The 25,728-nt window shown below is 38.5% G+C and overlaps 1 protein-coding gene across 6 annotated transcripts; it reads left to right on the forward strand.

The window, feature by feature from the left end:
* Positions 1 to 25: 25 nt before the first annotated feature.
* On the forward strand, positions 26 to 25,690 carry TBC1D23 (TBC1 domain family member 23). 6 transcript variants are annotated; one of them, XM_085525408.1, is made up of 19 exons: positions 26 to 88; positions 5,740 to 5,851; positions 6,248 to 6,353; positions 7,726 to 7,930; positions 9,096 to 9,219; positions 11,038 to 11,162; positions 11,274 to 11,317; positions 11,781 to 11,884; positions 12,437 to 12,559; positions 13,377 to 13,469; positions 15,353 to 15,523; positions 15,751 to 15,793; positions 16,467 to 16,576; positions 17,240 to 17,382; positions 17,965 to 18,009; positions 21,083 to 21,174; positions 21,885 to 22,020; positions 23,155 to 23,349; positions 24,011 to 25,690. In XM_085525408.1, exons 1-19 carry the CDS (start codon positions 54 to 56, stop codon positions 24,090 to 24,092), a joined length of 2,088 nt encoding a protein of 695 aa, XP_085381534.1. In that variant the 5' UTR covers positions 26 to 53; the 3' UTR covers positions 24,093 to 25,690. The 6 variants fall into 6 exon arrangements, with proteins under 6 accessions (XP_085381534.1, XP_015732280.2, XP_085381543.1 ...); XM_015876794.3 differs by having other exon boundaries at positions 21,086 to 21,174; XM_085525417.1 differs by lacking the exon at positions 17,965 to 18,009.
* The last annotated feature ends 38 nt before the right edge of the window (positions 25,691 to 25,728 follow it).

The raw sequence follows: 25,728 nt of genomic DNA on the forward strand, positions 1-25,728 counted from the left end.
TACCAACTCCCCGGAGGTGCTTTACGGCCGAGCGGGGCGGCACGTCAACAGCTATGGCGGAAGGGGACGGGGCGCCGCCGAGCAGCTGGTGAGTTGGGTGTCCCTTCCCTCCCTCTCCACCTCAGAGCGGGGCCGGGGAACAGAGGGGGAGGCTGTGGAGAGGGAGAAAGAGATGGCCCCGTGCTCGCAGCCCTCTCGGTGCCACCCTCCCTCCGGGCCCGTAGGCCCCAGAGTGGGGCGAGCGCATCCCATCCCATCCCAACCCTTGGTGGGTGCTGGAGGGGGAAGCGCTGCCCTCAGAGCGCAGGGATGGGGGCTGCCCCAGGGCCGGGCCGTGGCTTTGGGGCGGGCCGGGAGCCTCATGGTGCGGGCAGTTTGTGGCTTTGCTGGGTTTCCCTGCAAGTCTGCCAAGTACTGGGCTGCTTATAGAATAGTTCTGCTTTTCGGCCTCCCCCAGCGCAGCTATTACTTAGAATGCATTTTGTGTTGTATCCCTAGTCCACCAGTCTCTTTCTTGTGTGTGTGTAGCGTCACTTCAGCGGTAACAGTGCTGATGGGGTCTCAGTATCACACACGTCTGTGTCTGAGGCTGAATTTAATCACAGAATCACACAGAATGACCCGGGTTGGAAGGGACCTCAAGGATCATGTAGTTCCTACCCCCCTGCCTGGCAGGGCCACCAAACATACACCTTTACTAGATCAGGTTGCCCAGGGCCCCGTCCAACCTGGTGTTGAACACCTCCAAGGACGGGGCGTTCAACACTGAAGTTGTTTTTACTGCACCCCACACTTCTCCACCTCCGTATCTTCCCTTTATTCTTCTCTTTGCGCTTCTGCATTGCGTGTATTGCTGTGCTATTGCCTTGCTCTTTGTCCCTTCCACATAGGCACTGTGCAAACAGTGCGTTGTGGAGCTGCTCCTTCCCAGTGTTGATTTGCTTCTGTACTTTAATGTGGAGGATCCAAAGTCAGATGCTCACTGTGCCCAGGCTTCTTTGTGCTTTGTTGTCTCTCTATGAAAACAAGCAGAGCTGACAAGCATGCAGATGTAGCTGGTGTCTGTTCTTTGTCTGCACTGGTTCTGCAGATACAGCTCTTGGGGATGAAACAACCCAGTGTAATTTAGTAGCAAAGGGGAATGAACTGGAGTTTCATTTTTGTTTTCTTGTTTAGGTTTTTGTTGCAACTTCGGTGTTTATGAAGTGCTTTTACAAGTACACTGTCTGGTACCATTATTTCTAAATAGTCCTGACAGTTGGTATATATAGTTACAAAACTAAGGATGGAGTCATTGACTGTTCAGTTTTGACACTTTGGAATATAACCTTGGACATAGAATAAGGGAATAATGTTGAAATATCTGTGAAAAAACATACTTCAAACCTTGTTCATTACCAAAGATGAAAGAGTATTAGTCTTTCAGACTGCAACAAGCTGATAAAGTTCCTGTTAGGTATGAAATGCAAAGGCTGGTTCTTGACCTAATAGTGCAATACTACTATTCTGACTAGTCCTAGTTAAAAAGTAGTTACAGCAGATTTGGTACTGTATTATCACAGTGTTGAAATCTACATATGATGTTGTGCACTAACATTTTACATTTAAAAAGAAAACTAATGAAGCATAAAATGATGCACCTGTACGTCTGAAGTCTGGGACTGAAAAGACCAGCTCTGTTTCCTTGTCCTATATTCAGTTCCTTAGAGGGATTCAAAGACAAATGCAATTCTATCTCCAGAGACTGTGACATCACCTGTAATGCAGACAATTATTGTAACTATAAGTAAGATAATAATTTCCCCCTCGTTTCAGAAGGAAATAAATGATATAGATTTAATTTTTCTTCTTCACAATCTCAGGTAAGGACATACACAGTAATGAATAAGCTTGTTAAGCTTTGAGGCAGATGCTTGTTTAATACTCAGTGTTTTGGGAACTTAATCAAGTAGTATTTTTATTTTAATATCTGTATTTTCACAGCTAAGACCTGAACTGATTAAATATGGATCTAAATATGGAGAGAATTATTTCTGCCAAAATTTCCTAGAATTTTTTCCTTCACTTTACATTGGAATTATTCATTATGTGGGTCCCAAAATACAATCTGAATTGTTTCAGATAACAGTGTGACAGTGCTGGGTTTTGTTGTTGTTTTTTCTCTTCTCATAATGTGTCTTATTAGTGCCTGGAACCATTTTATTCCCTCTGTTTTTCAAGTAGAGGCTGGTGACGCACTGGAACAGGTTGCCCAAGGAGGCTGTGGATGCCCCATCCCTGCAGGCATTCAAGGCCAGGCTGGATGTGGCTCTGGGCAGCCTGGGCTGCTGGTTGGTGACCCTGCACATAGCAGGGGGATGGAAATACATGATCTTTGTGGTCCTTTTCAACCCAGGCCATTCTGTGATTCTGTGGTTCATTCTATGAATGGACAGTCTTCTTTACTTTTGATTTAATACGGCTCTTGTTGAGGCTTTTTTTCAGTGGTCAGGAGGATCGTAAACTAAACTCAGTAACCACAGCTACTAAATATAAAGTAAATTTCTGGGGAAAATGGTAGACTTTATGTAGATGGTTTCCTGTGTCAGGAAGGTAAAAGATGGCTGTAAAAATACATTGATATTAGCCATTGACATGGGAAATGTTCATAGGCATTTGTCACTTCCCAGGTTTTCTTTTAAGTAAGCCACGTGTGTAATTAGAATGTGTTATAAAACCATAGGCTGTTGTGAGCTTCTTCAAAGTAAAGTCATCTGCTTTAAATGCAGTTTAGCTCTTCCTTCCTTGTCACAAGAATTTATTAGGGGAATAAAATAATCCAGCGTGGCACCAACATTTGATACCTGCCGTCTGTGCTAGTAGTTGTGATGGCATCACTGCTCTGTGTGTGCCTAGCGTTCTCTTTTCATGCATTCCCAATAACTGTAGCATGCAAACTGGATGTGTTTGATGTTCTAGAACACAGAATCACAGAATTATCAAGGTTGGAAAAGACCTAGAAGATCATCTAGTCCAACCATCACCAATACTTCCCTGCTAAATCATATCCCTCAACACAACATCCAAACGTTTCTTGAACACTCCCATGGTCGGTGACTCCACCACCTCCCTGGGCAGTGCATTCCAATGCCTGACTACCCTTTCTGAGAAGTAATACTTCCTAATGTCCAGCCTGAATCTCCCCTGGTGCAGCTTAAAACCATTCCCTCTAGTTCTATCACTGGTTACACGAGAGATGAGATTTCCCTTTGTCCTCCTCTTACAGTTGATACAGTTGATATACATTATGATTGGAAAAGACCACTAAGATCTAGTCTAACAGTCAGCTCATCGCTACCAGTATTGCCCACTAAACACAACCTTCAGTGCCGCATCTACACAGTTCTTGAATACCTCCAGGGATGGGGACTCCACCATATCCCTACAAAGTTCATTCCAGCACCTTAATACTCTTTCAGAGAGGAATTTTTTCTTGATATCCAACCTGAATCTCTCCTTGCCCAGCTTGAGGCCATTCTCTATAGTCTTTTTGCTGTTAAGTGTGAAGAGAGGCTGATCCCCATCTTGCCACAACCTCTTTCTGGTAGTTGTAGAGAGCGATAAGGCCACTCCTGAGCCTCCTCTTCTCCAGACTGAACAATCCCAGCTCCCTCAGCCACTCCCTATAAAGCTTCTGTTCCAGACCCCTCACCAGTTTATCTGCCTTTCTCTTGACACGCTCCAGAGCCTTGATGTCTTCCGTGTATTGAGGAGCCCCAAACTGAACACAGTACTCAAGGTTTGGGCTCACCAGTGCCCAGTACAGAGGGCAGATCTCTCCTCTGCTCCTGCTGGCTGCACTATTTCTGATACCAGTCGGGATGCTGCTGTCCTTCCTGGCCCCCTGGGCACACTGTTCCTGAAGATCATTGGCCTCTGGCTTGAATTTCAGAGATCCTTTGTAGTGTGGAAATTTACTCCAGAAACATTAATAGCATTACTGTGATTTATAACATTTAGAGCCACATGCCTTGTGGGAATTAACCTTTCAGGTCATGGCTTATGTATAGAATGGGATTGTCCATGTCTTAATCAAAGCTAAGATGGCTTCTTGAAATAGACTGTAGCCATGGTAGATCTGTCTCCCTTCAGCTTATGTCTGATGTTTGCTTTTACTGCCATTAGATCACCCATCAGTTCATCCAGTTCTGCTGAGCACCAGGTCTTTTATGTACGTGTCCTGGAAATCCTTCATTCATATTCAGGATGAACCAATTTGGTGGTTTAATTTCTCCAGCACTGATTGTTACATACACAGTTAGACAACAGGATAGGAGATGATGTGCAAGTGTGCTCGTGTGTTTTTACCCCTCATTATTCTGTCAGTGAGTGAATATTTTCCCTTGCAGTCTGTAGGTCTATGAGCTCTGGGATATTATATTCAGTACTGAAATACAAGGAAATTATTGTAAGCTGTACTTTAAGTTAGCAAAGGTACCCAAAGAAACTGGCTGCTGGCTGTGCCCCACTGTATGCTGGAAATACAAAGCAATGCCAAAAAGTGCTGGAAAAGAAACCCTGGTGTGTTGCTAGGAAAGCGTCTGCTCTTCAACCTTATAAATTCTTTGAGAAGTCTTAAGTGATGGTAGCTGCTTGTGATATATATGCTTATACTTGCATAGGATTGAGGTTTAAATCAGTTTGTCAAGATCAGAGGTACTGATGGAATTTAGGTATTTAACACACAGTGTCAAGGTTTGTAGTGAGGAATTTAGCTAGTTGGGGATGCATGCAAATTAAAGAAGTAGAGCAAACTCAAAAGCTCACACTCTTTTCCACAGGTGTTTGGATTAGATTGCATTAATAGCACTTAACATCTGGGATAGTGGAGAGTGGTGCTGAGATCACCCTTAATGTCTGATATCCCATGTGTATAATAAGTATGTGCTTTTTTACAAGGAGTGAATCTTTATACTTCACTATCCGTCCTGAATAAACAGCCATATTCTGTGTTTTGCTGTGGCTATAAACCTCAGGGTGTGTGTTTGGTTAGTCAGGTGGGTGACGCAGAGTCATTCTTAAGGCATGTGTCAGAGCTCCAAGAGAACAGCAAAGAGGATCCAGGGAGGGAGAAGCTTTGCCTATGGGACGCATGTATCTTTGCCATTGCTATTTTTCCAGTCAACCAGATCTTTTGTCACTGCTCTGCTACATGATCCTGAAATTCCTCCAGTCATCAGCTGTGGTTGTCCCATTACCGACAGCACTGGGACTGCTGAAATCACAGAATGACCCGGGTTGGAAGGGACCTCAAGGATCATGTAGTTCCAACCCCCCTGCCTGGCAGGGCCACCAAACATACACCTTTACTAGATCAGGTTGCCCAGGGCCCCGTCCAACCTGGCCTTGAACACCTCCAAGGACGGGGCATCCACAACCTCCCTGGGCAGCATTTTCCAGCATTGTCACTACATAAAAAAAAAAAACAAAACTGATCTGAACTTACTTTTTTCTCTCATGTAAATAGAATAGAATGAGGAATTGAACAAACAGCCTTAAGAGCAAAGGAGTGAATAGTTTCACCTTTTTGTCGTCATTGTTTCGGTAACTGGGCAATTGTCTTATACCTTTACATATGTGTGTCTTTTTGCTTGGTAGTAGCCTCTTGTCTATGCAGAATTAAAAGTATTACATTGTTCTATGGTTTTTGTTTTGTTTTAGTTATTTTTTCAATACACACAGTATGTATTGTTATTACAGGGAAAAAGATCTCGCTGAAGCTCTAGAAGAAGGAGGCTGTGATCTTGAAACTGTAAGAAACATCATTCAAGGAAGGCAGTTACCTGCTGAACTGAGGGCCAACGTTTGGAAGGTAAATACAATCTTAAAAAGCAGGAAATACCTGAAGAGGTTATGTGTGATTAGAGGTGAATGATTTAATTATTGGGTATCTTCACAAACAAGCCAACTTGTTTCCGTGTACTGGAATGTTTCCATGTTCTGCCCAGGGAGGTGGTGGAGTCTCCTTCTCTGGAGATATTCAAGACCCGATTGGACGCCTACCTGTGTGACGTGGTGTAGGGAACCTGCTTTGGCAGGGGGATTGGACTCAATGATCTCTAGAGGTCCCTTCCAACCCCTGCAGTTCTGTGATTCTGTGAACTTTAATGTGTGTACATTGATTCAGGTTTAGGATGTTCTTTAGTGAGTTCAATTTTTGAGGGCACTAAAATATTCAGAATATATTTTTTTGTATTCTTCTTTCCAGATTGCACTTAATGTTGTAGGAAAGGGGGACAGCCTCGCATCCTGGGATGGCTGTTTAGATCTACCAGAACAGAATATAATTCACAAGGATTGCCAAGAGCTAATTGGTAAGTTCAGTTGTGTTTAGATCCCCTATGTGAAAACTGTTCTCTGTTGTATTAGGGATTTGTTATTTGAATTAAATAACCTAAATAATGTTTACATTTTGGAGGAAGATATGAGGAAGATGAGAAGCAACGCGCAGAAAGTCAGAAACATTGTAAGAAATTAAGTATCTGCTCAAACCCTGAGATGGCAGATGTCATGGAATTTTAAAGTAATGACTCATAAGTGATAGCAAATGTGGACACAGTCCAGTGGGATGAAAACTCCAGGAGGTAAAAAAAAAATAAATAGAACAAGTATCTTTTTTTCCAAGCTCTATCTTCCAAACTTCCCGTGGTGTCCATCAAGTTTTTAACTGCCTAATTGTCAGTATTTAATATGAAAAGCTGCCATAGCACAAAAGTGCATATAACCACTGTCTCCACTGAGGGAGGTGCCAGTAATTTTTCTGAAGTGTTGCCAGCTTTTTAAGTGAGAGTCTATGCAGAAAAACGCTTTGTAAGTAATGAAAGCTGAAGCTTTGTGTAAGTATCCAGCTCAGCCATGATGATATTTAAGAAGTGTTAGCCTTACTACTTCAATTACCAAACTGCTTTTATCCCCAAATGTTGTGCTATTTGATGGGTTCAGAAGTAGTCTGTCAGTAAATGGGGGACATCTTAACTTTCCAGTTCCTCACAACACTTATAAGAAGTTGAACAACGAACTGCACTATATAAAAGAGCATATGTTCATGGTGTATTTTCAGATTAGCAACAGTGCTAACCCTAATCTAAAACCTGTTTGTAAGCAAATTGTTTTCTTTTTATAGTTACCCAAGAAACTCAAATTTAAACACCTTTTACAAAAATAAGAGTAGATATTAAAATGTGATTTATACATAAAGACTAGAATTTAAGTTTCCAATCCTTGCTGATATCAAACTACTGATAATTCATGAATCAGCGCATCAGTGGGCTTTTGAGGAACTGCAGAGTATGCATTATGAATTGATCAGTGCTGAAATTCAAATGCTGTGGAGTTGAGCTGTGGAGTTATTTGCTGAGCATATCAAATAGAAATAGAAGAATTAAAGGCTCTAACTTTTTGTTTCATTTAGGTTCCAGTAAATCCTAACTTCTCACATTTTGTTTTGTTGTGATATTAAACATTTCAATCTACAGAGGCTGAAAAAGTCACTCGTATTTCAATGCATTTCAAGAGGTATTTCTGTTAGTATTTAATTTGTGCTGCCAATTTTGGGGCTTTTTTGCTGTTCTCTTATTTTTCCCAAGCATACAGAATTCCATAGTGGTACAGTTGCGCTATGAACTAAACTTATTCACTCTCTTTGAAAAGCTGTTAACATGGTTTCTATGTCTGTGCTTATTTCAGACCGGTTGTCAGTGCCAGAAGACGAGAAGTCAGTATTGCTTTTGGACATTGAGTCTGTTATTACTTTTTACTGTAAATCACGCAATGTTAAATACAGTTCTTGCCTTGGTTGGATACATCTCCTCAGACCTCTGGTTCACCTCCGATTGCCACGCAGTGATTTGTACAACTGCTTTTACGCTATCATGAATAAATACATTCCAAGGTAAAATGCTTTCTTCTGTCTGTATGCTGTTTTTAAGGGCATTAGAAGTATTTTGTGAAGCAGTGTTTATGTTGGTATGGGCTACAGGAGCTTTGTTTTTAGCAGTGTTGTCAGATTCCCTGATATGTTGATAAATTTAACCACTTTTCAATGCCTATTGGCTATAAATTCTTGATGAGGTGGCTTGGTTTTTCTTTTTTTCCAAGCTGGGTGTGCTGCTCAGAGTTGATTACTGCAGAAGATACCAAAGGGAAAAAGAAACTGAAAAAATGGTTGAGAAAAATGTCTAAACAGGGCTGCTTTGCTGTCAGTAGAAATGTTGGAAGGTTCTTTTTGGAGTTATTTTTGGATATATATCCATTCCTATTGTTTAAATGTGGTAAGGAATTACTGACTGACTTGAATAATTGACCATATTAGCCATTCAAAGAAAATGACATGGAAGTCTAGAATCTTATGCTAAATTCAGTAATAGAACATTATTCTTTTCACATTTTTTGTCCTGTTAACTTAATGGGAAATTAGAGATCGCTTGATACTTTCCAAAAAGAATCTCCACATGTAATTTGCTATGAATAATTTCCTTTCACTAACCTAGATGTACTTTTGTTTAAGAAAGTGAGGTTGATAACTCTATGGAGATCAGTGCATCACATTTCACATAAGCTTACTTGACTTTTTAAACACTTGAGATCTGTTCTTATTGCCTTATCAATAACCATTTTCTTCATTCTAAATACTGCTTTAGTTCCTGCCTGATGAATTGACATTTAACTGTTAATTGTGTGCAAAATTACCACCCTTTAAAATTCCATCGGCTGCTGTATTAGAATAATATTATTTTGAGCTCACAACACTGAGTTAACTATGCAAGGCTTGTTTTGATATTTAAATACTTTTAATACTGCAAATATTTGAGAAAGGGTATAATACAGAAGTATTAAATTCTTTCTCTATCTTATCAGCACAATGGGTTTTTTTGGTGTTTGTGGGTCCGGTTTTTCTAAATTTTCTGAGGTATTTTGGTTTCAAGATTAGCGATTGTGAATTATAAGAACTATGTTGGAAATTACATTATCACAGCTGATAAAGAATTGCTACTTTAAGTCTGACGACTGAAATTTTATTGGAGAGGTTCGTGATTATTTTCACTGCTTGTTTTCAGGGATTGTTTTCTGAAGGGAAGACCATTTCACTTATTCAGGCTGCTTCTTCAGTACCATGAGCCTGAACTCTGCTCCTTTCTTGATACTAAGAAGATGACACCGGATTCATATGCACTCAACTGGGTAATAAAGTGAAAGTAGGGAAACATAATGAAAACTAAATTTATCTTACGCTGAATTTTACATTGCCAGTTTAGAAAAGAGTAGTACAAGAGACTACAGCTTTGTAAATTGAAATAAATTACATGGCATAATGTGGGCTTCTTTGTCTTCAGTTGTGTGATGCAAGGTGTAAGATCTTGTAAACATGACATTTTTATTGTACTATATGTTGATAGAGCTGTTTATACCAGAAGCTATGTGGAATAACTAGGAATGAGAGCAACCAACATAGTCAAAATATTAAGCAACCATAATTTTTGACATTAGTTTTTAAAGTGGGCTGTTGAATGCTTGTAGATCAATGGAGAAACATCAACACAGGTCTTTCTGAATAAGCTTGTTTTGAGATAAGAATATCCAGTTATCCAGTGGATAAATTTTACTACCTAGTACAGTGCTACAGCACACAGCTGTTACGCCTGCTAGAGCTCAGGCCTTCAAGAATCATTCATTTTCTCCTATTAGCTTCGAAACTGCCTTGATTGCAGGTAGTTCTGAAGATGCTTACATCAAAAAGGTTTTTGGTAAAGTTTACATAGCAGGACTATTGAAGCAGCCAAGCTCTCATGTTGCAGTGGGTCTTAGTATCGACAATAAAATGACATGATACAGCGCTTGAAGAACATAAATTGAAAGAAGGCTTCATTACCATCTCATAAGCTCTTCCATAGTCTTCTGTCTTTGGCTTTGCAATGTTTTTTGTAACTCCATTCCCTATGTAAGTTAAAGAATGCTAAAACAATGTATTAAACTATAAGGTTAGTGTTATGCTCGATTGTGTTTAGAAAGACTTTTTAGGTTGTTACCAGTTTTAATGTGAAAATGTATCCAGGAATAATTTTGTATTCTCTGGCCTTTGTCCAGTTATGAATATTCAATAGAGGAACTGAGTCTTTTTTACTACATACCTGCTTTTTTATATTTTTCCCTAGTAAACAGAAACTTCTTTAAAGTTGTTTATTAAAAGTATAGTGATTTATTAGGAAAAAAATTATTCTGTTTGAAAGGATGTAGGGAAATGAGCTAATGTTGCTGTCTTGACTCAGTGTCATGCTCTCTGATGTACAAGTTTAGAGAACAATCATAAATCTCATATTATGAGATGACATTGAAACTCACTACAAACTTATATAGGGCTTTCTAGTGTAGAAATTCATAAGCAATATTCAGAGACCTGTCGTGTCACTGGTCAGGGACATCCTGACTTTTGAAAGCTGTTATTTTGTTGATACAAATTTAAATGCAACAGAAAGCTCAGTAAGATGCCAATGGAGCCAGCTGCTGTACATTTAAATTAGTTGAGATTACAAATTTTATCTGGGATGCATAAAAGGGAATTTCTACCCTTTCTTCTATCCACTTTGAACGTTGCATTTCAGATAGTGTATTTTTAAATGGGAATGTGGGAACAGCCAGTTTGTTAAATGGTAATGAAAATTTTCTTTTGCTTGCAAATGTTCAATCAGTCAGCCTAAACTAATTATAATATAATATTAAATAACATCATCGAACTAATGTACAACAATATTCAATTAGCCTCTTAGTTGAATCCTTTAATTCTTGTTTGCTGAGCTACTTGACTAAGTGTATTCTTTTATTAGTTTCCTATTGCTTAGTTTTTTAGGTTATAACTGGCTTTCAATATGTAGCAAAAAGGTATATTTTTGCATGTTTTTGTTCGTTTTTTTATTTAAGCCGATTAATATCTCTTAAAAATCTTGTTCAGATAAGACTGTTCCTATGTATATCTCTTGCTCACTATATTCTCTAAATTTTTAGCTTGGAAGCCTTTTCTCCTATTACTGTTCAACTGAAGTAACTCAGGCAATATGGGATGGTTATCTACAACAAGCAGATCCATTCTTTATTTATTTTTTAATGTTGATCATCCTTGTCAATGCAAAGTAAGTGTACGTTTCGTTCTTTGAAGCTTTCCTTGCTGACATTTGCAATTTACTTTGGGTTCATTTTGGTTTTACTGTCTTAATCTTTGCCTGTGACTTTACTGTTTTCAGGGATGTTATCTTAGCACAAGAATCAGAGAAAGAAGAAATGCTAAGTAAGTACTTCACTTATACATCTCCTAGTGAAATATTCACCATATAGCACAATCCTCTTTGTTTATGTTTATTACTAAATAACTGAATATCAATGAACTGTTTTACCCACTGATTTTTCTCATCAATACATTCCCTCACCTACTAATTCCTTTCTTCTTGTACTTTTGCTGTGCTACATCTGAGTTAATATTACAACTGAAAATTAAAACTGTGAAGAGATTCAAGTGTGGTAAAATTGAACTACTCTGCATCAAAGCCTTGAATTTGTGTCAGATAGCACTGGCTTCCTTAGAATGAGGAGTAGTTTCCTTTAGAGAATGAATCAACATTCATGTCGTGCTTTGTTAATAAAAAGTTGAAAAGATATTCAAATTTATCAAAAAGTTAGAAATAACTTAAAATATGGCACATTGGCTCTTCTCTGAAATAATGATGCATTTACGTTGTTTCTGTATGTACCAGAGTTTCTAGAAACTTCACCAGCCAATCTTGAAGTAGAAGATATAGAGGATCTCTTCTCTTTGGCACAATATTACTGTAGCAAAACTCCAGCTTCTTTCAGGAAGGTAATAAAGTAATTTTGAAATCCTCTTCTTTTTGGTGACTGAAAACTTCTGCTGATGGTATCACATTATTTAATCGTGATGTTTTAGGCATCTTTTTCCCATTATTACTCTTGGCAGCATTTACTTTGAGAATCTTGGAAAGGTAAGAAGTTTAAGCAGAATGTGTTGGCAAGAAGCTTCCCTGCAGTATTGCTGCTTCATTACTGGTGACCTTGTTTTGCAAACCAGGTTCTTGTAAGAACAAATGAAGTACAAATTCCATGCTGATGCTGTTGTTTTGTAGCAGACGGCACAGCAGTTCTCGCTGTACTTGTAACAGCAAGCAGAAGGAAGCTGAAGTAAAGCTGTCATCACATGCTCTGTTCCTGCAGCCCTTCCTTACTCTAAGAAATCTGACTTGAGTGAATTCATGAAACAGATTTGACTATGTGGACAAAATATGCATATATTGTGCTTAATATTTTTTATATTGCAAACGTATTTTTACTTTGTGCCTTCACATTTAAAGACAGTGGCTTCAGTTAACCTTTTTATCCCCTCTTGCCTTTACAGGACAATCACAGTCTTTTTGGCAGCAGCTTACTGGGCCTCAAAGATGATGACACAGACTTGAGCCAGGCTCTCTGTCTAGCGGTTTCAGTGTCTGAGATTCTCCAAGCAAATCAGCAGCAAGGAGTCAGTATGCTGAATTACTTTTCTCCAATTTTAAGAAAAATAGAGGAATCCCTGACTTCTACTTCTGAGTGCAAACACGCAAATAAATATTTGCTATTTCACGAGAAAGTATTCTTGTACTGAAGTTGTTTCCCATTGTAAATGTGTTGACTGCACTATTAGTAGTGTAGTACTGTAGCAACTAGAGCTACAGCAAAGGGGAACTTAATACAGACGATCTAGACCTGAGGGGTGGATGCTTGAAGTAATTCACTAATTTGAATTTCTTTCCAGATGTAGCTACTAGAGAGAAAAATTTTAAACCCACCACCTTTGAGAAAAATGATGTTCTGAAATAATGGTCTTTTGTCAAAGAGCTGCTTAAATACACAAAAAATGGATTCAAGCTATTTCCGTGGTAGTTCGTTGCAGACATACTTTGATGCAGGGAACAGTATGTAAGATATCTTGATACAATGCTTGCAATATTTAAAACCAATACATGGATAATGCTGTAGCTAGATTACAGTGTTTCTTCACTGCTGGTTTTATGTAGCAGTTTATAGGCCTCCACTGGAGAATGCATGCATTTCTTTTCCTAGTCCAAATAAAGTTATGCATGTATATCAATGAGAAGTCACTACTAAAACACTGCTGGTGATCTGATAATAATAGTATGGAGTACTTAAATTTCAGTTTTCCGATAGCTGTTGGCCCATCTGAGGGAGGTTCCTGAAGCTTTGGAACTACTACTAAAATATAGTTGGATTATGTACATTCCTATCACAAACAATGTGATTTAAACATTTTTGTAATAGGTAAAATCTTTCTCTTTCAGGACGGGGTGAGGTTCTTCGTAGTGGATTGTCGTCCTGCAGAGCAGTACAATGCTGGGCACTTATCAACAGCCTTTCATTTAGACTCAGATTTGGTTCGTATGTTTTTAGTTTCTCGACTGATTTTTGAATCCCATGTTAAGTAGAAGGAAAGAAGAATATTTGTCCTGAAAGAACAGCTTGTCTGGACAGCTGTAGTCTAGCTACATTACAAGGATTCAAAACTAAAGGCAAAAATCTAGACATTGTTGGAGAAGTCATCTCTTTTTGGCACTACGGTAGCCCGGTGGTAAGGAGCACATGTCCTGAACTGTGTGGTTGCTCCTTTAAGATGCTGGCTACATAGCAGGAGAGAGGAAGTGCATTAATCTTGGGACCGGGATGTATTATAGACTAATTACTTTATTAAAAATTTCGCTGTAGTTTCCGCTTGATTATGAATTTCTAATTGAACATTCAGTCAGACTTCTGTCATTTTTCCCCAAATCACCTGTGCTTCATTTCTATTTTAACCCTCTGATATTTCATTCCATACTGCTCCCATAAACACTCTGAATTAACTTCTCTTTACATATGGCATAGCAAGCTTTTCTACCTTTCTCAGTTAAGAAACACAATCCTGCCTCTAGTATCGTAATCTCTGTAGTTAAGATACTGTATTATTAAGTATGATTTGCACAGGTATAAATGTTTAGTGTTTGGGGTTTTAACTTAGATAAAACATTATTTAGGAAGAACTTTCCCAGCAGTACACGAGAGTGTTTTTTTCTAGACTTCATTGTATACCAGATTCAATAAAGTAAAAATAAGCATTATAAACTGCTAATAAAGCTTGTTAGCATATGGGGGAATATGTCCACAAAAGTAATTTTTAAATTGGATGTTATTAGTTATTACATATTTAAGTTACTCTGTAGCATTGTGCGTCAGTTGATATATTAAAGATCCATTGCAAGTCATGCCACACAAATGTTGCCAGACTCACTTATATTATTAGAAATACAGTGTGAGGAACAAATTATTAAAAAATAATCTTTGTGACAAAAAGCCATGAGTGGAAATTCAGTGCTTTTTGTGTATTCATATATATTGTATTTAGATGCGGTGCTCAGGGATGTGATTTAGCAGAGGGTTGTTAGAGTTGGGCTGTTATGGTTAGGTTGCTGTTGGACTTGATGATCTTTAAGGTCTTTTCCAACCTGAGCAATTTGATGATTCTATGGTTCTAAATGCAAAGAAAATACAGTTTGCTTTAGGGAAAGCTGACGGGCAAAAACACTCCCTGGCTAACTGGCAGCCTTAGATAGGGGCTGAATTTTACTGCATGCTCGCAGTAATAAAGCACCAGCACTTGGTTCTAGGAAAACCTAGTTAAAATTCAGGCAAATGTACTGATGGCTACCCTGTGTGCTTTGTAATTCTTCATTTAATCCAGTGTAAAAGCTAGGTAATGGTTATTTTTTCCCCTATAAATCCAGTTACAGATCAGCATTACCTCACTGATTTAATTGATTGCCTTCTTCACTATAGCAAGCAGAAATTTCAGATGAATCTAAAATGTCCATGTTTCTCCATCTCTTTTTTGTAGCAGCTCATTGATTTTGCATGCATGATAGGTCTTCAGGAGACCACAGCCTTAACTTTTTGAGAGTACTAAGAACTCTAGGTATCTCCTTATATTTCTGATCAGCTTCTTTCCCCAAATCTTGGTAGGGCAATGAAAAAAGCCTTCCAAGGAGACAAGAGGAGAACCTTAGTGGCACCTATAAATTCTAGGTATTATAGAGGCTTCCAAAATGGCAAAGTTAGAAAGTGCTGTACTTGGTCATATAGAAGTAAGGGAAGTCCGGTCTCTCTGACGTATTCCCATCATTATTTAGTGTCTGCTAATAAGTTGAGAAACTGAAGTTGTATTTCTTTCTTGGGGAGTAGTTCTGTTGCATTATGTGTCAAACAGACTTTTTAATGCATTCCACAGATGCTTCAAAATCCATCAGAGTTTGCACAGTCTGTAAAATCCCTATTAGAAGCACAAAAACAGTCTATTGAGTCTGGCTCTATTGCTGGTGGAGAACATCTCTGCTTCATGGGGAGTGGCAGGGAAGAAGAAGATATGTATATGAACATGGTGCTGGCACACTTCTTACAGGTACAACTAAATTACTGTTGATTTTAATAGTTGAAATAAAGTCTATCTGTATGTATGATTGATACTTAAATGACAAACTATTTTTCCCTTTCAAATATGAACTGTTTTATCATTATTCAGATTTTGTGTTGATTTTTGTTTTAAAACAAAGCTGCATCTGATTGCCATGCTTGCAAAACTCAATCCAAGGATGTTTTCTTCAGCCAGAATTATGTTTTCTGTTGCAGAAAAATAAGGAGTACGTAAGCATAGCCAAAGGAGGATTTATGGGTAAGTCTAATAATAACAACTTCAGTATTCATATTGTCTTAAGAAAACACATTATCTTAACGTTGTTGATATTTTTATTAGGCTTTGGCTAGAAATTGCTGAAATGAATGGCAAATATGTTTCATTTGCCACAGTTTTGTTTTGCTCCGATCTGCATTTAAGCGTGGCTAACTGTTACAGCATGCCTGCATTTCTGATTGGTGAAAAATCAGTGTAGGAAGCAGGGGAAATTTTCTCATCCTTCTAAGTGTCCATTCCTTGTGTTTGGTCTCTGTACACTGCAGATCCATGCAACGATGCTGCTTAGTAATTATTGTGTTTTCTTAAACTGTTAATTTGTCATTTCACAGTTGGTTGCTGGAATCAGTCGGCAACCTACAACTCTATAGCAGTGGAAATGTCTGTACAGTACAGAAGTACAGAAGTATTGCTAGTCAATATGTGCCACTACCTGTAGGGTCAAAGCAATGACTTCTTTTTTGCAACTGCTGTATGTCGTTTATTACTCAAAAGAGCAACACAAAAAGAAACCAGTTATAGCAGTATCTGAATATATCAGCTTTAGTCATTCATGCGGAGCAAAAGTTGTTTCAGATTAGTCTTGGTTATACAGTATTTTTATCTACAGATTAATGCCACTGTAGTTCTGAACATTTTAACGGCCTTTTAACAGCCCTTCAGCAGCACTTAGCAGATATCAACGTGGAAGGACCAGAAAATGGATACGGTCACTGGATTGCTAGCACCTCAGGCTCCAGAAGTAGCATAAATTCCTCTGTCGATGTAAGTGAACATTAAGGTCAAGTGATTCAGTGGTTTCAGAGCCCCAGATGTACCCAACTTTTTCTTCATGTTCCTCCTTTTCACGTGTGAAGTGCATTACTGCAAGTCACAGTTGTTCTTAGTTGTGTTCAGTTTCAGACTTCATTCAGCCTCTGGTTGGTTCTTATCCTCTGGAAAGGAAGAGCCTACCTATAGAAAAGAACTCTCCAAGAGTTCAACAGAGTATAAGCAGTCATGCTCCATCAGAGTATAATAATAGACAGTGCGTTTGTGGCTCCTTTTTTTACTCTGGGGATGAGATACTCCAAAGGTGGCATAGGGTTTCATGGGACAGCTCACAGTTGTCTTTTCTCTACAACTAATGTGTTATACCTAGAACTTGGCTTTTAATTTGGATCCAGTTTGGCACAAATGGAATTCCTTCTCTATCTTTCACACAGAGTGCTGATTAGTATGGTTTGTTAGCTTGCTTTTTCAGATTTTTAGTTCAGACCCACATTGTCGCTGTCATTTGATAGAATTCAGAACGTGTAATGCTGTAATTAATGTTATGTTGAGTTTAATATCTTGTGATCTGTTTTGTCTTTTAAAGAAACAGGACCCCTAATTAAATTGCCTGATTTTTTTTTTAATGATTAATCCTGAGAAGAGTTACTTTTACAGGGTGATTCTCCTAATGGTTCAAGTGATGGAAAAGGAGTCAAGTCCTTGATGAATAAAATGACAGTTGCTTTGAAGACTAAATCTGTGAATGTGAAAGAAAAAGTAATTAGTTTCATTGAAAATACATCCACTCCAGTAGACAGGTGGGTCATTTTATACCTCACTATGGTTAACAATAAGGAATGCCACCTATTTCAGGTGGCTATTTTATAAATGTGAAGACAAAAGTTACCTTACATTTTCAGCCTTTAGATTTCACATATAATGTGGCATTAGTATTCCAGAATGTCACAGCGGTAGTGTTTGCTTGATAGCAGGAATTAAGACATAGGTCAAACCAACAGCAATTTTTAAGTAATCTTGTATCTAATCAAATGTACAGATTGGTGCTGGTGTGTTAGAATAATATTCTTTTAACTATTCAGAACAGGAAGCAAAAAACTCTTAAATCTCACTTGATAGCACCTTTTGTCTTGTGAGGAGTTCAAGTAGGACATATATATATGTATATGCCACAGATAGCATTAAACAATACGTCGTTGATAACATTTTTACAGATTTCTCTATCTCATGGCTAGCTGTCCCAGGGCATTGCTAAGTTTCTTTACAAGCGATCTCTTTGAGAGAGACACGTTGCCAGTACATTTCCATTGCTTCTCTGGGTTTTTCCCTTTCTTTTCTTCTTTTTTTTGGTAATTCTTTTGTTCTGCCCCAATTTGCTATAGAATACCTTTCAATATTCCGTGGCCAGACAGAGCAAGCCTGGAGCGGTAAGCTTGAGAATTCAGCAGTCTGACTAAAATCACCCTTGTCGTACTTAGCATGGCATCGCAATATTTGTAAGCATTGGTTACACTGACAAAATTGCTCAGATATTTTCATGTTAATTCAGTGAGTTTTAATCTGTTAAAGTTTTGGACAAGTACTACTCGGGACTAGAGGAAGAAAAGAATGCATCGGAAGTGCTTTCTTCTCTTGGGTTCTGCTCTGTTACTCCTGTTTTCTTCCTCATGGTGACTTTCTGCAGAACAATTCTTTTTCTGTTTCATTCTAATTATTATATTTTTTAAATGACTTGTACTAGTGAGACGCCAGGAGCAGTTACTGAAGGAGTTGTGGCCTTGTAGAGCCTACAAAAAGGACTTGCTTTGAACTATTCATATAGTGTCAGAACATAAGGGGGTGGACTTACTCTGTAAGGAACCCATTCTGAAATTCTGTCTGTAAATCTGGAATTTATGTGCTGCTTTGCATACACTGATAGAATACACTGATAGAACCGGAGGTACTCATTACTGGGAAAAGAAAAATGCTGAGGTAATAAGGTGAACGTGCCTTGAAACTTTCCCTCACCTTATTCCCGTAACTGCTGCATCTCACGGAGGTGTGGAGTGCCCTCACATTTGTGTCAGGTATATTACCTCATCATTATTTCACAAACCAACAGTGTGGCTTTGTGATAAGCAAAGGACCTTCCACACCTGTACATGCTTCCACAGTCACTGTGTAATCACTTAAGAACTTTACGTATACATTAGGAACATCATGTTACAGCTTTTTACCCTCATGGACTGAAAAGCACCAAGACTGCTGCTGGGATTAACGGAGAATTAATGTGCTTTGTGAGTTTTCAAGGATTTTGTTCCCCTGTTTTCCAAGCTGTTTGTACATGCTTGAAAACAATATTTGCCTGTAGGCAAAACCAATAATGTCACTAACCAGGGTCCTTGAAAAAACTAAAGTAAAAAGTGCAGCTGTCCCAGTAGCTGATAGATTTTCTTAATTTAGAAATCCCAAATATTGTGGAAATTTTTACGCCCATTTTGTTGATCCATTTTTTGAATGCTTTAAAATGTGCCAAAATTTCAACTAAAACATGTTATGACATTGGTACACACAGTTATATTTGTTTTTGAAACAAAGAAGGTTTGATGTAGTGAGATTCTACCTGGGTTATTTTACTTGCTCTCACTCACAGTGCTGATGTTCCTTATGAGGCAGACACCATAAGAAACTCACACTAAACTCACACAAAAACTCCTCTTTAAACTGCAACTCTGAAAAAACGTTTCCTCACCCTTTTAATTGGATCCACATTTGTTTTTATCACCAACGTAATTCATTGTGCAGGTTTGCCACAGAAGGGAATTGCATTCATTTTTTACCAGAGTAATTATGTAATTATAACTTCCATAGGAAGTTATTTTCTAGTTTAAGACATGACCATTATTTTTTTGAAGTGGCTCTTTCATTTCTCATCTTGACTAACTTTGCTCTTTAAACACCAGCAAGACCTTCCCTTAAATCCTCCCTGTGTAATTCAAGTCAACGTGATTTGAATGTGTTTCTTCTGACTCAATTGGTTACGTATTCCTAAAACAATTCCGTACTTACAACAATCTACCTAAAGAAACACTGCCCTCCTGAATTGTCAGTGTCATTGATGCTTATTGTCTAAAGCACTAATTAGCATGTTTCTATATGTTCATTTTTTGTTGGGGTTTTGTTTTTGTAGAATGCATTTTTTCCTGTTAAACATTTCCTCGTTTCATCTTCATTAATAAGTTTTAGTCACAGAAAATGCAGATTGCTTCTTTAAGCTTTCAAATTTTCTTTCGGATAGGTACATACAGGTCTATCACGTGCATTAGCATTTGTTTCTGTACTAGTGGAGAGGTGGCCTCTGTAACTTGGTTCTACAGTATCACGTAATAAAGTGTGTGAACATACTCAGAACAGGAACCGGGTCTTGTAGTTGATAGGAAACATGAGTAGATGTTGTGGAGGAGAAAATGTTATAGAAATTGCAATGGGAGAAAGGTACAGGTGTGTTTTGGGGTGATGGATTTTGTTTTGAACTGTTACATGTTGCCCATTATAAAGGTGAAAATCATGAACTTTTGGGCACTGTTGTTTTGGTATTGCTTTTGTTTGTTCTTCAGCACTTGCATATTTGGAGGCTTTCTGAACACCCGAGGTCTTCTCGTATTTGCTTCAAGTATTTCCCTGCATTTGATCTGCAGAGCCTTTAACATGGCAGCTGTGACTATCTTCACAGTACTCTGAGCTGGACCTTTAAGCTGTCTCAGTTGGTAACTGAAGACATATTAAACATTAAGACTCAGTTATGTTTGCTTGTGTCATTTAACATTATCTAGAAGCAGATTTGAATGTGATTTTGCAGTCAGTATCTGTGCAGAAATCCCAGTGATGCTGAGGTTAGCAGTACGAATTGCTTGTCTAAAGATTACAGGACTGGACTCATAATGGAGGAAGCAATCCTGACAGGAACTCAGAATTCACACTACAGTGAATGGTCTATAATACCCCCTCTCTGAGATGTTTAAGGTATTTTATCTTTCTGAGGAGTGACCTGTTTACTAGAAAAAGAACTTCTAGATTTGGTAATTAAGAGTCTTTGTCTTTTCCTCCATGCCAGTTTGGCACTGTATTTTAGAAACCCATCCTTGATGTTCAGAAATACTTCAGATAGAACTTGAGATCTTCATGCTTGAAACTTCATAGCATGTCTTCAGTTTTCCAGTCTCTTAATGTATCTCGTCACTTGAGAAGGTGATCGGAAGCTCTTTCTAAGCGTTCCTTTTACTTTTTACAGTACTGAGCCTTGCCAGATAACTGAAATACACGCTTTCACTAACCAGAATGCTTGATGGGTCAGCCCCAGCTTCCTTGTAGGCAGCTTTATGGAAATCTCTCTTTTTCAATTGCACGGTTGCATTCATGTTTTGCTAGTACGTTTTGATAGGATTCATATCATCAGTTTGAAAGTTATTTGTCTTCTTGCCATCCATCCAATGCCCCTTCTTTCCTTTTCATTGCCAGCAGACATGTCAGCAGCAGTGACAGAGTAGGAAAACCTTACCGTGGTGTGAAACCTGTATTCAGCATCGGAGATGAAGAAGAATATGACACTGGTAAAGCAGATGATTTTCCTCTTGCTTAGATAAACATACTTAGACATTAAGTGTGCGTAAATCATAAGTGCATATTTCACATCTTTGTCTTACAGTATGGCATTTTTCCAAGTATTATCATTGATCAGGGCTGTTAGTGGTGATTTTAGTGTTTCATCCACTTGAAAAATTACAGGCGAAACTGGAACACACAGCACAAGTAGCCATCCTGTGTCCAAACAGATGTGTAGACTAGGAATTGTTGACTTGAAAATGAAATGATTTAGGAAAATTAAGAAAAGAGATTTATAATATCTGGAGTTGTTTAAATGATCACTTGTTTTCTTCTATAAGAATTGAGAGGGAGCAAAATGAAGCGAGCTTTAACAAGAACAAGATACTTCTCCGAGTCCCATGCAGTAAAGTTTAAGTTTGTGCCATTCTTTATCACAAAATATTATGGATGCTCAGAGTTTCTATGGTTTCAGAAAACCAGGTCCTAGAAGATTAATTGCCTAGGATATGCCTACTGTAATGTTTAGCTGATTTCTATTCACATTTGCTCTTAAAAGCACTACTAGGCCTGAGTAAGAAGAATCACTGCAGTGTTCTGTCACATCAGTGACCCTGGTTTAAAATAGCGTAGCTTCTGTTGTTTCAAGTGAATTGAAAAGTTGTCTGACATGTAATAATCTTTTTTCCTTGTAAACCACCACCTTTTCTTCAAATAGATGAAATTGACAGCTCTTCGATGTCTGATGATGATCGAAAAGAGGTTGTCAACATCCAAACATGGATAAATAAACCTGATGTGAAGTATAACTTCCCCTGTAATGAAGTAAAAGAAAATGGACATATGTTTCCCAGGTACTGGAATTAGTTCTAAACATAATTAAAATGTCTGTATTCTGTAGCAATGTCTGTAGACCCAAGTACCTATTGCTTCAGTTTGTTCTTATCTAGCTCCCTGCCTTGTACTGTTTGCTCATCTTACCCCTAAGATTCATTGACCTTGCTAAACCTGCAAGTGCAGGACATGATGCTTTAGGGGAGATCTAGATTAGATGTTAGGCAGAAATTCTTTACTCAGATGGCAGTGAGGCGCTGGCACAGGCTGCCCAAAGAGCTGTGGGTGCCCCATCCCTGGAGGTGTTCAGGGCCAGGTTGGATGGGGCCCTGGGCAGCCTGAGCAGGTGGGTGGCAGCCCTGCCCATGGCATTGGGTTGGAACTGCATGGACTTTAAGGTCTCTTCCAACCCAAACCATTCTAGAATTCTATGCTTACTGCATTTTAGCTTCCCTAAAAAGTACAAATCCTACTGAATATGGATGACAGAAAATTACAATGATCTTTCTCTTTCATCACAGCCTGTTAATGTCTTTTGTTAAAATGAATCTAATAGGAACATAAAATCACATGTCGTATGAAATGTGATCTGTCACTCAACTTCTACATTGTCACACACATGCGATGCTTCTGGGAAGAAGCCGAAAGTGGGTCTTGAATTGAGTGGCCAAGCGAGCAGTTCCACATTAGTGCTTGTATAGTGACAGGCAGTCAGTCATGGCTCAGGTCTGATGCTCCACACATAGAGTTGCAATACTGTAGATGAAGAGGTGGCATTGGGTTATGATTGAAGGACGGAAGACAGAGGATGGAGATATTTTCCCTGCACTGTATGGCCAGGCTTGTTCGAGGGGGTTTTGATCTTTGATAGCGCTCATAGCATATGTGATGAGGTGCTGATGCGAACTGCTCACTCATTATGTGTGCTGATGAGGCTGCAGTGCTTGTTAAAAAAATGGTTATGATGCAGTAAACTGGGAACAATGGAAGTGTTTTGTAAACATGCCTAATTTACAGAAGCAAGAAACCACTCCTTAGATTTGCTGACTGTTTTATCTAGTTCTCTGTGTAACTTGTTTGTCAAATTTAGCTTTTTAAGTAGCTGATAGTTAGTGAAATAAGAAGTGTAATTGTCTTCTTTCTTTCCCTTCAAGTCATCTCCTAGTAACGGCAACCCATATGTATTGTTTGAGGGAGATCCCGTCACGAAAGGGACTGGCTTACATACAGTCTCGACAGGCACTCAACTCTGTAGTCAAAATCACATCCAAGAAGAAGCACCCGGAACTGATCACCTTTAAATACGGAAATAGCAATACTTCAGGCATAGAAATTTTGGCCGTTGAAAGGTAAGCCCTCTTAGTAGCACCGGTATAAGTAGCAATGATATACAGGATGCTGTCAGCTGGAAATCAGATGTGTGCTGTAATTCCCAAAATCGAGTTGAAACTTAACAGTTTTTATTTAGGAGCAGATACTCAGATATGAGCTTCCTAGCTTCAATAGGAAAGTTTCTATATAGCTGTTGGCTGCTTAGAGTAAAATGAGTTTGATATTATGTCCAACACAGGTAAGTTCAACGTATTGCAGAGAGCTACACTGCTTGTTGGATTACTTCCTCACCAGGTTATTGAGTGGAGTGAATACAAAAGAGACACAGGTAACTTAAATTACCTGGAGATATTCATCAGAATAAGAAACAAAAAGAAAACCAAGGGCTGCCATACATACGTCAGACATTGGTACCGGTAGCAATCTCTGCCACTGGTAACTAATGAAGGATCTTCCCTTTCTAGAATGGTTTGTGAAATCCTCCTCAGCGGATACAGTTTCACAGACAGAAAACGTTACATGAAAAATAGATGTTAGTCCCTCAGTAGGTCTTAGTTTTAATAGCTTTCCCTTCTCTTTCCCTTTTATCTGTGCAAGAAAGAAACACGAAAGCAAGAATTTCAGTTGACGCTTGAAAGTTTTGTAGTGAATTAATGATGGCTTTTTTTTCTTTTTAAGGTATCTGATTCCAAACGCAGGTGATGCAACCAAAGCCATAAAACAACAGATCATGAAAGTATTGGATGCCTTGGAGAGTTAATAACTAAAGACATTGTAGAGAAGAGTTTATAAAGGAGAAGTGACGAAGATACTGTATGTGAACATGAGCTGATGGTTTCCCAACCGAATACTAACTTTGTGTTTTTTTCAATTTACTGATGGCAGTGCCTGGATAGCAGGCTTAAGATAGGGTAAATTATTACCAATTTCTGAACAGGACTTTTAATTTCCTTTCTTTTGTAGAAGTACATATTATAAAGGTCAGTTTGTTTTATTGCGATGCACCTTCAATGAGTGATGTGCATATTTATAGGGGAGCGTGCTGCTGGGTTCCTACAAGTATATCAAAAGAATGAGGCAAAGCGGAGAAGCAGTTGAAGACAGAATGGCTTTAAATGACTGAGATTTGAAAGTAAAATACCTCCATAGCCTACAGTCTATAAATTTTAGTTTTGCCTACTGGGTAGTAACTTGAACTGTTAAAACAAGCTTTGTAAGCAGAGCGGATAAAATGTTAGGAATAGCGCTTCCTTCCAGTCAGCAATGGGTAAGTGCAGCTTGGGCTGCAGATATGAAGGGGGAGAAATGCAAACAGTTTGGAAAGCTAATGTTTTAGCAGTCCTCTCCACTACAAAGGTAAATAATTGGAATTGATTACGAGGGTATCTTTAAATACCAAAAGGAACCATGCGCAATAAACCTTTACTACAGGGTTGTGATTTCATTAATTATGCTAAACTTAACATTTGATAGGTTGGAATTGCTCCTCATGTGAGGATGAGTACACGCACTGAGATGCGTATGGCAATTGAATACCAGTCATCTGGATCCTGTGAAGCAAAATGTCTAAAATATAAGTTAGACTTTTAAAAGCCTTCAGTTCAGCGCAGAATTGAAGATTGAAGATGTGGCTGGAAAATTAATGAATACAATTAAAGTGAAGAGATTTCCAGTGCTGTATGCTTGCAATAAAGGCCGCCTTGATTGGTTCAACATTTGTTTATACTCCTTTAATAACTACCTGTGAGCTAGTGAATGTTTGAGAGAAGGCAGATGTGTAATAGTGTGTTTCTGGCCTTGTACGTGGTACAAGAACGGATCTCATGCTAGAAGGCCCAGTACAGGAACGTCCTTATGGCCGAGGCGTAGCATCTTTGTAGACATCTTTGTGGACATTACCAAAAATTGTGAAGTTAAAATGTTAGGGATTAGTTCTGCTGTATTGAGTATTTGAGTCAAAACCTGTGAACCGGTACATCATCGGGAGAAAAATAAACTGACCTTTATAAAAGCCAGTTATCCTAAGTTATTTTACTAGGAATCAAGCTAGGGCACCTTAATTCTGGAACTAATTCCTTGTTTGTTTATTTTTCTCTTACTATCTGAGTAAATACCATTAGAACATGAACGGTTAAAGATATTTGCATGAAATTGCACCTGGGCCAACTCCCGTGTATTTCTAGTTCTGCCCAGCAGCTGTTGTATTACGTTTTCTTCTTCTTACTCCCTTCTGAAAATACCCTGAAGAGTCTCTGACTCCGTGCCTACTTCAGCAATGAGATTTTTTTCATGTAAAGATGTTTGTGTTACTGTTTATAAAACGACGGATGTAAATAAACCAGTACAATTTGAACATAACTTCTGACAGCATAGTGTGGGATTCACTGAATCTATGA

The sequence above is a fragment of the Coturnix japonica genome, chromosome 1 (genome assembly GCF_054131305.1).
Source record: "Coturnix japonica strain WE chromosome 1, WE-NBRP24, whole genome shotgun sequence".
NCBI lineage: Eukaryota > Metazoa > Chordata > Aves > Galliformes > Phasianidae > Coturnix > Coturnix japonica.

Bases quoted from the DNA above. Each gene is read 5' to 3' on its own strand.
- TBC1D23 (XM_085525408.1), top strand. From the start codon at position 54: ATGGCGGAAGGGGACGGGGCGCCGCCGAGCAGCTG. The intron at 5,852-6,247 runs GTAAATACAATC...TCTTCTTTCCAG, and splicing joins TGAGGGCCAACGTTTGGAAG to ATTGCACTTAATGTTGTAGG. The intron at 13,470-15,352 runs GTTCGTATGTTT...TGCATTCCACAG, and splicing joins TTCATTTAGACTCAGATTTG to ATGCTTCAAAATCCATCAGA.